Source organism: Ixodes scapularis, unplaced genomic scaffold, assembly GCF_016920785.2.
Source record: "Ixodes scapularis isolate PalLabHiFi unplaced genomic scaffold, ASM1692078v2 PGA_scaffold6__148_contigs__length_123643588, whole genome shotgun sequence".
NCBI classification, from domain to species: Eukaryota; Metazoa; Arthropoda; class Arachnida; order Ixodida; family Ixodidae; genus Ixodes; species Ixodes scapularis.
The window spans coordinates 114365010-114380940 of NW_024609881.1; the positions used below are offsets into that span (position 1 = coordinate 114365010).

Below are 15931 nucleotides of genomic sequence, written 5' to 3' on the forward strand. Positions count from 1 at the left end.
GTCTATACAGGAACTCTAATCTTCGTAAAAGCATGAGCCTGTCACACAATCAAACCGTTAGTCGCCTGAAGTACAATTATGTTCCTTGAAGAGTCACTTAGACCATGCAACAGCATTGCGCTGCAGTGGGCAGTAGGCAATAGCTGAAGATCGACAGAGCACGCGTAAGAACCGAGCCCCATTCCATTCCCACTCCATTCCGGGCAAGAGGCATCTAGTTCCATTCCTATTCCATTCTTCCCCGTTCTGCCGCCACTCCGTTCCCGTTCTATCCCGAAGGCACGAAAGTCTAGAATGATTCCGGAATCATTCTGACTCCGGAATGGCAACTCCGCCACTCTGCAGTAAACCATCAATACCGCTTTATGCTTTGTTCCTTGTTTTTAATGCGCTAGCATTATTAGGTTACTACTCAAGATTTTCAGCTATATAGGTACCCCTGTTTTCTGGCCACGGAAACAGTTTCCCCGCTAAATTTAGCGAAAAAATTGACGTCACTGCCTATGCAACAATTCAGTTTTCCCGCTAAATTTGGCGTGAAAATTCATGTATGCGCAAATTCATGTAGAAGAAGAAAACGAAGACAAGCGAAGGAAACAATCTGCTAGCACTGCATGATCAGTAATCGCAGTTTGAACGTTTCTCGCACTGACAAAGTGTGCTCCATTTAATTTCAAGCCAACAACAACTGTCTTGCATGTAAAAAGTGTATCATTGTCTACCCTCCCCCCCCCCCCCCCCCCCCCCCAAAAAAAAACACGTAAATTTTACGAGACCGAGTCTTGTGAGATATGCTTTCGAGTGAAATTTACGTCTTGCGCTAATTACAAGTGATTAGCGCAAGTCGCACATCTCGTTCAAAAGTCGCGAACAGTAATTTATTTCGTCTAAAGTGGTCCCTCATTTTCATCCGCCGACTCGCAATAAATGCGTCTGCTCTCGAGTGAGCGCCACTAAGTGTCACACCCGCTGACGCCATGAGACATTTGTTAATCGAATCAAAATTTCACTGCTTGCGTCCGGCTGAACGCACTTTGCAAACGAATTTCGATCAAGCCAAATGAATCGTATAGCTCAAGCTTCTCTGCCTATCTGAAACCTTGTCAGAATAGGGTGTATGTAGTTCTATCGTTTCCCGTATTATACTCTTTTACTATAGATACGTTTAAACTACTAACTCGTTATTTGTCTCCCAACCTAACTACGTTGTATTTCAACGTAACCGCCACACCACAAAAAAAGAAAGCTTCTGGTAGGTGTTTTTGAGCACGTTCGTCTGCTCTTTTCTCTCTGGGAGCAGACGACGCTCCTGTTCACTCTGATTGGAGGAAGTCGGTAAAGGGAGACAAAGGGCAGCATGCCTTTACATCTACCCCCTAATCCTTCCAATCAAAGCTCGGAAACTTGTCTCGCAAAGAGTGCAGCGTGACGTCAGAATGCCGAGTTCTGATTGGTCCACCAACGTTGCCCCATGGCCTGCAGGCCTCCACTTTGCCCGCATGCAACGAGCAGTCATTAAATATTCGTCCGAGCCTTACCAAAAGTATCCGAGCCTTTGTAACATATAAACATGTAACATGGTACATTAAAAAAAAATGTTATGTATATAATAACTATGATCAAACGTTTCACGTGAAACGTGCTTTGTATCGTCAAGGGGAGTGTAGAAATATGTGTGAAGCTGAAAAGTGAAGGCGCCGATTAATTTGATGCTGATTGGTTAAGCCAGGGGGTGACGTAACACCTTCTAGCTCGACGCTGATTGGCCTGTTTAGGTTCTGAAGAGCGCGGGGAGTTGAAAACCCGGGTCAGCGTCGGTATCTTTATTCCAGGAATTGCTATCGTCGCTAAATTAGCCGATGAAGAGAACCGAGAGCGTAGACGTCAATCCCAGAAGAATCGAGACTGAAACCACACGCTTCGCCTGCGAACAAGAATTGCCAATTTAATTATTATGCATTTTCAAACTCGTATAATATTATTTAGCCTTCATCTTATTGAGTGTAAATATTTGCTAAAAATAATTTTGTCATCTTAAATATTGATAGCAAACAGCGTCAACGCTAGACAACTACGTTTTTGTTGTTTTTTTTTCTTAAAAAAAACAACGACATCTTAAGAAACGCATAACGTGGCGGGTACCGAACAACTTAATAATTATCGCAGCCAATAACATTGCAGCGTTAGCCGATGATAACGTCGATCGAACCAATCCCAAAGCTAGAAGCGCTAGAGTAATAATCCCTTCCATTTCTTAAAATGTCACCATCTAAAGTGATTTTATTCTCGTGATTTAAACAAAACATTATGAAGTGGCGAGCTGTTTTCAGGAGTGAGACCCGGAAAGTCGATAGAATGCGAAGTCTCTTCTTTATTTGAAACGTGTGCGATTGTACAAAACGACAAGGGAAAACATCATGCATAGCACACGATCGCAGACTTTATTATCGAACGTAACAGAGACATGTCAACCATTTCGTCGTTTACCCTGAGACTGGGGTTTTTTTTTTTTTTTTTTGAAGAGCAGAAGTAACAGAAAAAACAGACAAAACCCCCAGTCTCAGGGTAAACGACGAAATGGTTGACTTCCACCAGCTAGCCTGTACTTTGACTCTTTTCTCAAAAACATGTGTTTGGCTTTTTTTTTTTCTTTTTTTTTTATAGAATAACACACAAACCGTTTCTTTCCAAAAACACTTGTTTATATATATATTTTAACCTTGCGCGCCTTTTTTTTTTTTTTTTTTTTAGAAACAGATATAATTGAAAGAGTTAAATCTGGAAGTATTATATAGCAGCGAGTACGTAATTTACCCCCGGTAAATTACGTACAAAGTCTAACACTACGACATCCGGGAACTCCCGGATCGAGGACGCCACGCAGAGCACTTTCTGGATCGCAGATATGATCAGCTGAGCCAGAACGAACACCCTGGACTTTCCCGGCGCATCGGGGACCCGGCGGGGCAACGGAAGGCGTCCGCAAACTGAGGAGCCATGCTCAGGGGAACGTTGCAGCGAGGAGACGCCAGAGAGGCTCGTTCTCCCAGGGACGCTGCCTGGGCGTTCTCGCACATTGAGTAACAGAAAGCCATGTAGAAGAGCTGCTCGTCGCCGAGAAACTCGAGTCCCTTGAGCCTCTTGCCTTCCGACATGGACAGGAAGGCCATGTAAGCGGGCGTCAGCGAAGTCCACTGGAGGAAGCCGCCCTCCAAGTCAGCCTCGTCCAACGTCTTTCCCGTCGCTTCCCGGTAGGCTTTGTTCAGGCAGTTCTGCAATCGATTGAGGGATTGGTCGAGTGATTGCTTGCGGTACCCTTAAACAGTGCTCGCGCTGTTAGTATACGTCCTACAAAGGACACTCTGAGGCATGTTCACTTCCTTGTACGATGGTCCTGTCATATTGGATGTGAGGAGAGCAAGTCGTCTGCTTCTTACGAAGAGGTTGCTGTGACGTCGGAACGATGTTTGAGTTCTGATTGGCTATGATTAAAAGGATAGTCGGTAGACCTCAATGGCTAGATGCTTCGATGTCTCCCCACTATTTTCTTTCGATGAGCCAAGAAGAGCTCGGCGCCGTTCTGACGTCATCGCAACCCCTGTGCAAGCAACGGACGAACTTGCGAGATGCATGTTTCAACAGACAGGCTTCCAAAATGCCTGAGGCGTGACTGACGACGATTTTCTCGTGTATGCAGAATACAGCGTGTTTTTTTTTTTTTTGTGTGTGTGTGTGCGTGCTATGTATACGAGTAATGTGACTGCGATTCAAGGAACGTTACAACGAAAAAAAAATTAACTCAACGTAAAAAGAAATATATGTTGTATGGTGTTTTTAGCAGATGAACCGCAGCGACAGTGAGGCGTTTTACACACTGTTGTGCACGGTTAGGCCGCCGTGTTTCAACAAAAGATTTACGTCCCACCAAATTCAGTGAACGGTGCTCGAGTGATCTGCGACGTCACGTGATGTCATGGCATCGCGTGACACGTCACAATGGCACGACACCCGTTCCCAGCTTATTTAAGCAGAAACGTTTTCTCTTTTTTTTTTTTCGAGGAATTTAGCGGAAAGCCTATTCCGCTCATTATATAGCAGGCGACAACGTCCTATCCAGCCCCTAGATAAAAAGTGGCTCCGAAGTGTCAACAAATGACGCAAAAGAAGCCGGCATGTCGTGGTGACAAATTTCGCGAAATCCTGGCAAAAAAAAAAAATATATATATATATATATATACGAGCGAACGCGAGTTTGATTGTCATCGCGGCGTCCCAACCCAACTCGTGGCTGTCGAAGTTTCCGGGGTCTGCTTGAACCTGAGCGACATGCGCAGAATAGGCGTCCGCCCCCTCCACCACCGCTGCAGTGTCGCCGCCAGGATCGCGTCCGGCGATAACATAACCTGTCTGTAACGTTACGAGGCGAATACCTAAGGACTGCACTTTTTAGAACGCGGTACACCCTCCAGAGAGACGGGCGGTCCAAACACCAGTGCAAACTTCGCCGATAACTAGCATCGTCGTCTTCTTTGTACTCACAAAGGCTGGCAGTTCGACGACGGAGCCATCATAGAATGTCCGGTCGCAGATGTGGAGCGCGAGGATCTGGTAGCACAGAGCATCAAAGAGCTACGTCTGGGGGAACCTGTCAGCGCACAACTTTTGCAGTGGCGAGTACCCGAAACACATTTGTTCTCTCGGGAGAAGTGTGTTTCGGCGTCTCGCCACAGCGAGGCGCCAGTCACGTGGTTCTCCTTTCATACGTTGTCTGCCTCTCCATCTTTTTCCATATGAAGGCTGCTTCTTGTGGCGATCTGCCAGGCTTTGTCAGTATATAGGAGGTTATGCTAGTATATTATCTCCTTAAACACAACAAACATTTTTTTTTTCCTCACCATCGTGCTGTTCAGTTGCCTGCTCAGATCAGACGATCCTTTCTCCACCTTGGTGGTGTTCTGCTCCCCGAGGAAAGCGAGCCCCAGGACCGCGGAGGCCACACTCGTGCCCAGAATGCCGAAGTTCACCGACTCCGCCCCGCCGCGGCCAAAGAACGGAGGCACCAGCAGCGCTGCCGGCACGCCGAAGGTGTTGTCGTCCACACGCACCATGAGTTTCGTGCCGAGCGGGTACAGCGGTCCCACGTCCACTCTGGACGCGTCCAACTGCTTATCCCTCGCCGCTCTCACCTCGTGCGCCCAGATTTGCAGCGAGTCCATGGAGCTCGCGTTGGGCGGCAGCGAACCCAGGTCATCTGGACAGACAGCGACGGTATAGTGGTCCGTACCAAGGTCGTGAGGTAGAGGTGAGACACCAGAGTAGCGCGGTCGCCACGGCCACTCGTCGAATATACTCATCGTGTAAAAATGGAAGCGAACCATCTGGCACATGCAGAAAACGGTATGGTCGAAAGCGGAAAAAGCGAGAGAAGAGAAAGATATATAGACAACGTCTGAAACATGGAGATGTAAAATTTCATGAGATTTTGAGGAGCCTAAAAAAAAAAGAACAGGTTTTTTATGTTTTTTTTTATTTGTTTTTTTAGAAATTACGAAAAATTCAAAATTTTGACAGAAAACACAAAAAATTTAAAAAATACGATTGCGCACAGAGCTATGGAAAAACCGACACATTTACTTGGTTAACAGTGAAAAGAATTTAATTGTTACATCACTGCACCCCAAAAGTCCCAGGCTCCAGCAGAGCCTCCGGTTTCTAAATCTAGGTACGATTTCAAGGTCAAGGAATTGATTTCACGTCAAAGCGTCAAGACTGACGTTTATATCAGTCCGTGTCCGATAACTCCGATACATTTCCGTTTGACGCGTCAATGCTTCGCTGTGCAGCGGACGAAGCCTTCCGGACATTCAGGTTAGAGTGCACGTAAGTACAGAGCGCGACACTGTTTGCGCGAACAAACAATCGCCGGTTTTTCCAGTTTCTTCTTTGAAACCAAGAGATGTCATCCAAGTTATTATTGCTACGGAAAGAGCTCATTTAGTTCTGTAATGTAAGCGATAAAATGTCATGCTCGCTAATACTGTTTAGAAGTAAAATGAGAAAATGCGCCGATGTCCTGTTCGCGCTAACAGTGTCGCGATCTGCGCACAAGTTTTTGCACGCGATACCCTGCGAGCCTGCTGCGTAGCCTGGTGTGCACATTTCCAAACTCGGACCAGTTTCAGTCACATGCCGCAGAAGAAGGGAGAATCTGCAGTAGGCGAGAGGACTCAGGTGTTGGTTGAAGCAGTCCTTGCCACCACGTGGATGGCTCCAAGAGCTTCGGAGTTCGCAGACCAACGAACTCTTTCTTTTGACCAAATTCCCTTGCAGGTTCTGTATATTCTGCGACGTTAGACAAAAGTTGCCCAACGTAGAGAGAGGTGGACGGGCGCGCGGCAGCCTATCACAGTTTGAGAACTTTGTTTTTGTTTTTTTCTTCAATTTTTTTCTGGTTAAAAAAAACGAAACAAAACTTTTTTTTTTTTAATTTCAATTTTTTTTTTTCAGCCGCTTAATCTTTATTCAGACATTGCAAGTACCTTAATTCATTCGGTACGCTCGCGTACATGTCAACGTGTCTAAAATAGGCCGAGCTCTACCGAGACAATTGTAAATCCTACTTTTCATATACTGTCCAGTATCACCGAGCGTATTTATAAAAAAAAAATCTAAAAAGAAGTAAAAGACGCACATTTCTTTTAAAGACTGTAACCTGACAAACACAAAGGGATGCGTGAAAACCTTGGACTTATAATACAAACAAATAATAAAGATTTCGGTTCTTAAGCTCTACATGAAAGCTTCACCAAACTCTCGAAGTCTAACTATAATGGATAAGAGCAGCTAAGAATTACAGGGCGTGGCTTATGACTGTTCTTGCATCATGGTGGGCATGGAAGCTCTGCAGCCATGAAGTTGCTCATGTTTTTCGTCCTCCCGCAGTTCCTGAGCGTGCCGGCGCGTGGGTCCCCAACTAACTGGAGTCACGATGACGGCGCGGTTTTCTTCCGGCATCCGGACGGCAATCTTCAACCTGCCAATCACTCGTCGACAGCACCGTCCTGTCCTGGTATCAAGTTCATTGAGAACCTCGTTCACACCACGTCATCAGCAGGGACATCGACAGCGGCAGCTATAAAGGAGCTCCCCTTGCGACAGCGCGCCAGTGGGCATGGAAGCTCTGCAGCCATGAAGTTGCTCATGTTTTTCGTCCTCCCGCAGTTCCTGAGCGTGCCGGCGCGTGGGTCCCCAACTAACTGGAGTCACGATGACGGCGCGGTTTTCTTCCGGCATCCGGACGGCAATCTTCAACCTGCCAATCACTCGTCGACAGCACCGTCCTGTCCTGGTATCAAGTTCATCGAGAACCTCGTTCACACCACGTCATCAGCAGGGACATCGACAGCGGCAGCTATAAAGGAGCTCCCCTTGCGACAGCGCGCCAGTGGGCATGGAAGCTCTGCAGCCATGAAGTTGCTCATGTTTTTCGTCCTCCCGCAGGTTAGTAAACAAAAACCTTGCCATTGTTTTAAATCAGACAATGTTTGCCTTGTTATGCTTCCATGCCCCGAAGCTTGTATTGAGTCTTTTAGAGTTCTGCTGCTGTTGTTATCTGGTGATGTTGAGCGGAACCCAGGTCCCATGTCAAAACCCCAAGAAGAACAATTACTTAGCTTACAAGAAACAGTCGATAAACATAAAAACAGTCATGCTATACTTCAACAAGAAGTAAACCTTCTAAAAGAAAAACAAAAACAAAGTGAACAGACAGTTTCAACACTTGAAGAGCGACTTAACAAACTCGCGAGTGAACTCGACGCACTAAAGCAGAAGGATACTAGTAGCGCCGCGACTACTGAACCCCAGCTTACTGCTGCCTTAAACGAACTATCTCAGCTAAAAACACGTTGCGATGATGCAGAGGGCAGATCCCGTCGCTGTAATCTTTTATTTTTTGGCATCACCGACGCAGACAAGGAAACGTGGGCTCAGTCAGAGTGCTTGGTCACTAGCTTGTGCTCCGAAAAACTAAACGTGCAAGTTGAATCATCTAGGATTGAAAGGGCGCATCGCCTGGGAGCATTCGACCCTCAGAAATGTCGCCCAATAATAGTAAAGTTTTCTTCGTTTAAAGATAAAGATAGCGTTCTTTCATCAGCCCACAAGCTTAAAGGAACTCGCGTAGCCATCAGCGAAGACTTCCCAATTTCTGTCCGGCTCGCACGCCGTCACCTTCTTGATTTTGCAAGGCCAAAAGGCACCCCCTACAGACTGCGTCATGATAAACTTTTTATAAATGATAAGTGCTATGTATTCGATGCCGCTCTTGGCGCCGTTAAAGAAAAAGACACATAGCCACGCCAGCGCTTCTTCTCGTCGCCCTCTAGGAGTCGACCGGCAAAGCACCATGTTATCACTAACAAATCTTCAAGTCATTCTATCCTATTTACTAACATTAGAAGCCTAATACCAAAGAGAGACGAAATAATTTCAGTAATCGAAGCGTGTAATGCCGCTTTTGTTGTACTTACAGAGACGTGGCTCAGCCCTGATATATCTGACGTTGAGCTATTTCCCTCGCAACTAAACTTTCGAGTGTATAGGTCTGATAGAAAAAGTAGAAAAGGAGGGGGCGTACTTTTGGCCATAAAAGACCATATACCATCACGGCTGATACCGCTTACCACTGACCTAGAAGTTGTTTGGGGTGTATCTTTGCACAACGCCTTCCGTAATAATGGGTGTGTGTTACAGGCCGCCGGATAATAAAAGAGATTTTGTTATTGAGCTGTATAAATGCCTTTCTGAACTCGCATGTAAATATCCTAACGCTTTAGTTACCCTTTTTGGTGATTTCAATTACCCAAATATTGACTGGTCTACTATTTGTTCTAGCTGTGCATTTTCTCAAGAGTTTATTGACCTTTGTTTAGATTTTAACCTATCTAATGTTATCACTCAACCCACTAGAATTACCAATCGCTGCAGCAACGTACTCGACCTATGTTTAAGCAATGACCTTTCTCTCTTCAGCAACGTCACATACTTACCCAGCATTAGCGACCACCTCGTCATTGAGCTAACATTCTCCATCACTACTCCTAAGAAATCACGTTATTGCAAATTCATTCACGATTATGCGAGAGCCGACTACGCATCTATCAACACCAACCTCGAAGAATTTTATCACATATTCTCAGTAAACTTCGCAGAAAGGACGGTCAATGAAAACTGGATTCTTTTCAAAGATAGACTAACATCCCTAATCAAACGTTTCGTTCCACTCACTCGAATCATATCCGATAACACTAACCCTTGGTACGATAAAACAGTTCATTGTCACTCCAACAGGAAAAAAAGAGCTTATACGAGGGCAAAGGCTCATAACACTAACGCATCTTGGAACGTCTATCACGAATGCGCTAGGGCCTACAAATCCGCGATTCACGATGCCAAATCCAAATTTTATACTCATGACCTCCCCAACATTTTAACCAATAAACCTAAAAAGTTTTGGAAAGTAATTAACCCAGCACTCTCTCTTCCATTACAATTCGTTGACGAGTACGGCCTTCCACTTTCTGACGAACATAGTGCTCTTGAAACTAACAACTTTTTTAGCTCCATCTTTACCAATGAAGACTTGCCAAGTATGCCCAACTTGTGCCAACCCCTTCATCCTCCTATGAATCCTATCATGATCGACCGCTCTGGTGTACGGAAGGCCATTGATCAGCTGAAGGTGTCTTCTAGCTCTGGCGACGACCAAATAAACTCGAAAATATTAATAAATACTAAACACGTCTCTTCAACTTTCCTCTGCGACATTTTCTCGCAGTCTCTTCAACTTTCTGAAATTCCATGCGATTGGAAAATCGCTAACGTCATCCCCGTTTACAAAGCAGGTGATCGCCAACTAATCAACAACTATCGCCCGATCTCGCTCACCAGTGTGTCGTCTAAACTCTTAGAGCATATACTCTATTCTAACATAATAAACTTTCTAGACTCCCACAGCCTTCTTTTCGAGCATCAGCACGGCTTTCGCAAGTCATACTCATGCGAAACGCAACTAACAGCTTTTCTTACTGACGTTTACTCAAACTTTGATTCTAATAAGCAAACTGACGCCATATTTATTGATTTCTCCAAGGCATTTGACAGGGTCCCTCATCAACGTCTCTTACTAAAACTTAGAAATATTAATATCCATCCCTCAGTCGTCAAATGGATCTCCGAATTCCTCACAAATCGCACCCAGTACTCATCTATTAACAACACCAAATCTACCACCTGCACTGTAACCTCCGGCGTCCCCCAGGGAACCGTTCTTGGCCCCCTTCTATTTTTAATATACATTAATGATCTCTACCTCAACATCTCCTCTTCTATACGTCTCTTCGCCGACGACTGTATAATTTATAGACCTATTAATTCAAACCACGATAATCAAATTTTGCAGAATGACCTCGCACTTATAACTCAGTGGTGCCACAAATGGCAAATGACTTTAAACTTTAATAAATGTAAATCTCTATCATTCACCCGCAGTTCACATCTTTCATCCTTTTCTTATCACCTTTCCACTATCCCAGTAGCTACCTGTTCCTCATATAAATACCTAGGCGTTCACCTGACCTCTGATCTGTCATGGACTACTCACATAAATGCTGTCACTGCCGATGCTAACCGTACTCTCGGATTTCTTCGCCGTAACCTCAGACTAGCTACACCTTCAGTAAAACTACTAGCTTATACGACCTTGGTCAGATCTAAACTTGAATTTGCTTCATCCATATGGTCACCATGGCAATCATATTTAACTAACAACCTTGAATCCGTTCAAAACAGAGGTCTTCGTTTTATTTACTCTGACTACTCCCCATACACTAGCATATCAGGATTACGCAAATCAGCTAACCTTGACTTACTTTCTTTACGTCGAAGGGTGTCACGTCTCACTCTTCTTCACAAAATCTTTTACCACAACAACCATCTAAAAGATTCTCTACTATCACCTCCCTACCGTATTTTCCCTCGTTTTGACCACTCATGTAAACTGCGCTCAATTACTTCGTCATCTGTCTCCTATAAAATGTCGACTTTACCATCTGCTATTGACGATTGGAACTCATTACCTGACCTTATTGTAAACATGACTGATACTAACAAGTTTGCTGCAGCCGTTAACCTCTTTCTTTCTGAAATACAAGTATAGATTACAGCGTGTTTTTTATTAACTATTTTTGTTGATGTTTTTAGTGTGTTCACTCCCTTGTATAATGCCCCCTGGGGCCCTCAAGGAAAATAAATGATGATGATGATGATGGTGATGGTCCCTTTATCAGCGTTCTTATCGCCTCATGACGCCATCTTATTGTGAATGGCTGCTGAGTGATGATGGCGCGCCTTGCATTTTCTAAAGCTGACGACGACTATGATCAGCGAGGAAAGAAACTGCTTGCCATCCATACGGCCCCGTGGATACCCCATGACGCGCTTGATGTTGTTCATCTTCCGTCCAACGGCCCGCTTCTCGGCGGTGCCCATCCAGTCCGTGGTTCCGATGAGGAACAGCGACGCGTCCACGACGGCTTTGATCAGGTTGGACGCCTGGCGCATGGTGTGGTCTCCCGGTGCCACCAGCGTGAGCAGGTAGTTGGCCGAGGTCGGATGCCTGAGCACCCTCTCCAGATTGTCGAAGCAGTACATGTGGCGGTACTTGCCCTCCACCAGGCTAGGGTCGGCCATCGGTGCCGCCCGCCGCAGCACCGACCAGTCCAGGAACCTGAGTCGGAGAAAGCGTAAGGCTGACCACACTCTAAATCTCTGTTGCGAATACATGGCGAATAAAAGCGCTCCTAGCGAATATATTCGCTACAACAGCGATAAAAACTCGGCTTCCACGGTTCTGTATTCGCTGCAGACACACAAAAAAGTAAAATAACAACAAATGTCGAGCAACCTAATATACAAAATGGGCAGTAAACATCGGCGCCTGCATGTAGCAATCAACTTTTTGTCAAGGGAGTATTTCACAGGTCGGTTTTATCTTGTAAAATTACAAAACGTATCGGTCTTTCTTTAAAAAAATGTGGGGCCAAAAACGTGCAAATGTCAACGGCCGATGGTGACGTAGACGACCGAGCCGAGTAAACGGGGCGTGTTTGGCGCACTTTGTTTGCTGGACTTTCCTACAGCGCTCAAAAAAGCCGGTTCTTCAGTTTAAAAGTGTTCACTCCAAGTCGGTTAAACTGGGGGTGATCAAGACCCTACTCATCTCGGCAAAAACTAAATCATGTCCGTACTCAGCAACCGAAAGCATCAACACCCGAACTCAACGGCTTCTGAGCACATGGATATCCAGTGGAACGGATCGCCTCTTGTTTTCACCAACTCATCACACCAAGAACTACAAGGAACCCCCCACCTACATGGCAAAGGATCACCAGCATCCAATACTTTCACAACGCATGCCACCGCATCCGATCAATCGCTGTACCCGCTTTAACACGAAAGTCTTCTGCGTAGCGAACTTGCGAGCCTGTGCAGTATGATTAACCGGAGAAAGTCTAAACCACCCTGCGAGAAAAAAAAAAAAAACCACACCTACTTCAGAGAATCTGCTACCGAGAAGATGTGTTCAGTGCCCCTTAAGTGTGGTACTGAATACATTTGGCAAACTCGCCGATGCGTAAATGACCGTCTATGAGAGCGTCAAAATGAGGCAACATCAGAAGCGTATCATCCCACAGATCCCATCGCTGCTCATGCGAAGAAGTATTTTGGGTGTGCACCGAACTTTGGCAGCACCAAGGTCCTGGGAACGCGTCATCAACGATTCGGACGTGAAATCATTGAACCATTCTTCATCAAAAAAAAAAAAAAAACCGACTCCTCTGCATTGTTAGGCCTGACAAGACGTGAAACAGAATTTATTAGGCCAGAACTGGAAAAAAAAAAAATTTAAACATGGGACATCACGGTACGGTGACTTAGTCCTTATCGGTGCTCCCGATGGTAACCTCCTCTCTCTCAGCCCTCCCCAATTTTTGAAAAACGCGTAAATTTCTCGCGCCCGGAAATAAACATTCGTCGTCGCTAAATGAAAGTTTCTGGTTGTATGTGAAAGTCCTCCGTGTTTTTATTCTTTCTATTTTAAGTATTCACAATCACAACACGCTCGCCTTAACCAGTGCATTTACTGACGTTTAATCAAGAGCATTATGTCCCCGCCTTCACGTTGAGGACCCGGCCACTTGACACGGGGGATTCGCGTCATAGGCTTCTAAAACGGGGGCTTTTGAAAGCCGGGCGAAAAGGGCAGAATGTTTAACAATCAGGTGCTTTCGTGCACCACTCGCAAAAGGCTGCTGGAACTCAGAAATCTTGCATTTTAGTCATTCTTGCTGCTATATGAGCAACTAAACAGCTGTGCAGTGCTGAGGCATGGCGATGAGAGAGCACCCGAAAATGGCGCCTTTCCCTTTCCGCCCCGCTCTCAGAGTTAGCGCATGCGCTAAGCGATTTCTGAAAAAGGTCAATAGCTCGCTGATAGGGGTCACGACAGTCGGAAAATGGCGGCGGCCGGAGAGTTCTTTTTGGAAAACTCTATGTCAGGTTCTCCTGTTAATAGGCACATAAATTTTCCTTCTGGTTATTATCTCAATGTGTTCCTCGTTAGCCATTCATTATTCTAGTCAGATTCAAACAGGTATCCGAATATCACATAGCCCGATCATACAAAATCTTGACCTATTAAAAAAGGGTGTCCGTCGACTCACCTGTGTAGTGTTTCGTTTTTGAAACTCTCCAGGAAGCTGCCAAGCGTGGTGAGGAGTTCAGAGGAGTCCGCGCCAATGCAGTCTTCCTCTTCAAACTTTTGCTTAAGGTACTTCCCCAGGTACATGAACACGGTGCTCAACCTAACGTTTCCCCCAAAAATACCTCCGTCGGCAAGTCTGAAGCGTCTTGTGCTAGTCATAGAAACGTCTTCAATCCTCCTGGAAAGCAGAAACTTGTTCACCTCGTCGATCTCCTTGAACGTCTCCGAAGAAAGCGTCTTATTCAAGACGCTCCAGAAGACGTTTCTCATAAAACCCTCGCCTTTCATCAGCCTTTCTAGAGCCATAGTATACATAGTAGGGTTGATGAGATGGAAGACTAGTATCCTCCTTCCGGCGCACGTGATCGTGGTACTCCTCTTGATGTCGAACAATATACTGACTCCAAACAGTGCGTTGATACGGATCATCTTCTCCAGGGGATGTTCTCCGGAATCGGCGTCGTTATCGACCCCGACTTCGCGTAGCATCATTCTCAGTGTTTCCTGGTTCGGGCTCAGCGTCATGCAGCTATCGTAGAGGAACAGTGCCTTGTCGTCTATGGTCTTTGCGGACAGTCGGCGCTGCAAGAGGATGGTTTCCATCAGGGATACGATGCGCTGCTGGTGTTCGGTCTTCACGCTGTATTCGTTCGGGTTGCGTGCCTTCCAGCCGCCGCAGACGTATTGATAGAAGTCGTCACAGGGGTCGGTTTCGTTCAGCAGGGTCAACTGGAAGATGCTCGAGAACTGCTGGCAACTGGCTGACGTGCAAAGAGACGCCGCTTGTTCTACTGGCTTAATCTCTGGGACGTTTTCCATGCCGGCAGTGGTGGTTTTTGTCTCTCCACCTGCGAAGGTATCTAGATTACTTTAATCGTCGTAATAACGGATGAATTGTATAATGGCCAAATCACTTCGAGAAACGCCCAAATTACTTCGAGACCGTACTACAACTCTTCAGTTATCATCAGAAACAACAAGTAACTGGTTCAGGAAAATTCCCCTACGCCAGATCCCTGCAGTGATTTCGAAGAGCCAATCAACGAAGTACAGATTGACGAGTAAAAAAAAGCGTTTTGATCAAATGATAAGGTCAATCCGCACCGGCTAAAACACTACTTCCTTTCACGACCGCGGCCGTGATACTACGATCTGATTGATTCAATCAAACAGCGCCAAAAATACATCATCACGATTCTTCTGGTCTTTGTGTGTTTTCTATCACCGGCTACACCGATCCCCGAAAAAAAAAAAAGTGCTGGGTCAGTCAATCACCCTGCGTGATTGGCTCAGCCGAGGGTATAGAAAACGCACAAAGAATCAGATGATGAGCGCACTCTGACGATGAACTTTTTTGGCACTACTTGAATAACTCCATCGAACGCGTGTGGCGTCTATTGCGATCGGACTTACAGTGAAACGAAATGTCCAAACTGACCCCTGCCAGGTTCAAGTTATGCTCCGTGCCAGAACATACCAGGAGTCAGTTTCGAATGGATGACTCAATTTGATTTTTTTTTGTTGTTGTTTTAGTTCCCAGCTTTCGCATTATAAGTATTAAGAATACATTAGGGCTACACAATATTTTACAATGGACGTCGCCTTGCCGCCTACCTGCAAAGAAATCTTGGCCGTCGTTTTTGTTCGATACCTCGAAAGCGTACCACAGCACAAAGATGACCGTGGCAAAGATCGCCGTGGCGGCAGACGAGAGCAGCATTTTCCACCGTGTTACGACCTGCGACACACGGTAGAACAGGGGCGCTTAGCCGATACCATCCAGAAGACAAATCCCGTGTCAACTTGAGAAGGCCAGCGGCAGGCACAGAGTGGTCAGGACCGCTGCGTTGGGGTACAGCTGAGACTTGTTCCCCACTGATTGAAAACTAATCTCAATGGACCGCGCTGACGCACATGTGTACAATACGTGACCCGCGCTGTCCCTCAGTAGACCAGTATAGGCCAACACGCTGTTTAGAAACAAGCCAGAGTCCACGTATGGGTGCGCACCGCGCGTGCGCAAAAACCAGATCTTTAGAAGAGGAAGCATCTGCGCATGCGCAGTGCCAACAGTAGCGCCACCGCAGCGCCTGCATGGCGTCGTCA

At 45.9% G+C, this 15931-nt stretch overlaps 2 protein-coding genes across 2 annotated transcripts; one reads left to right on the forward strand and one right to left on the reverse strand.

The window, feature by feature from the left end:
- Positions 1-2777: 2777 nt before the first annotated feature.
- LOC120836505 (membrane metallo-endopeptidase-like 1) lies at positions 2778-15545 on the reverse strand. Its single transcript, XM_042286061.1, has 5 exons — positions 15440-15545; positions 13785-14673; positions 11466-11788; positions 4896-5251; positions 2778-3272 (listed from the first exon to the last, which is right to left on the reverse strand). Exons 1-5 carry the CDS (start codon positions 15543-15545, stop codon positions 2910-2912), a joined length of 2037 nt encoding a protein of 678 aa, XP_042141995.1. The 3' UTR covers positions 2778-2909.
- On the forward strand, positions 7189-8355 carry LOC115315791. The gene has a single exon (XM_029975091.3). The coding sequence runs from the start codon at positions 7189-7191 to the stop codon at positions 8353-8355; it is 1167 nt and encodes a 388-aa protein (XP_029830951.3).
- Positions 15546-15931: the final 386 nt, after the last annotated feature.

Excerpts from the sequence above, each read along its gene's own strand:
- LOC115315791 (XM_029975091.3), top strand. The coding sequence starts at position 7,189 with ATGAAGTTGCTCATGTTTTTCGTCCTCCCGCAGTTCCTGAGCGTGCCG.
- LOC120836505 (XM_042286061.1), bottom strand. The coding sequence starts at position 15,545 with ATGCTGCTCTCGTCTGCCGCCACGGCGATCTTTGCCACGGTCATCTTT. Across the intron at positions 14,674-15,439 it reads CGGCCAAGATTTCTTTGCAG|GTGGAGAGACAAAAACCACC; the intron begins GTAGGCGGCAAG and ends ATACCTTCGCAG. Across the intron at positions 11,789-13,784 it reads AAAAACGAAACACTACACAG|GTTCCTGGACTGGTCGGTGC; the intron begins GTGAGTCGACGG and ends TCTCCGACTCAG.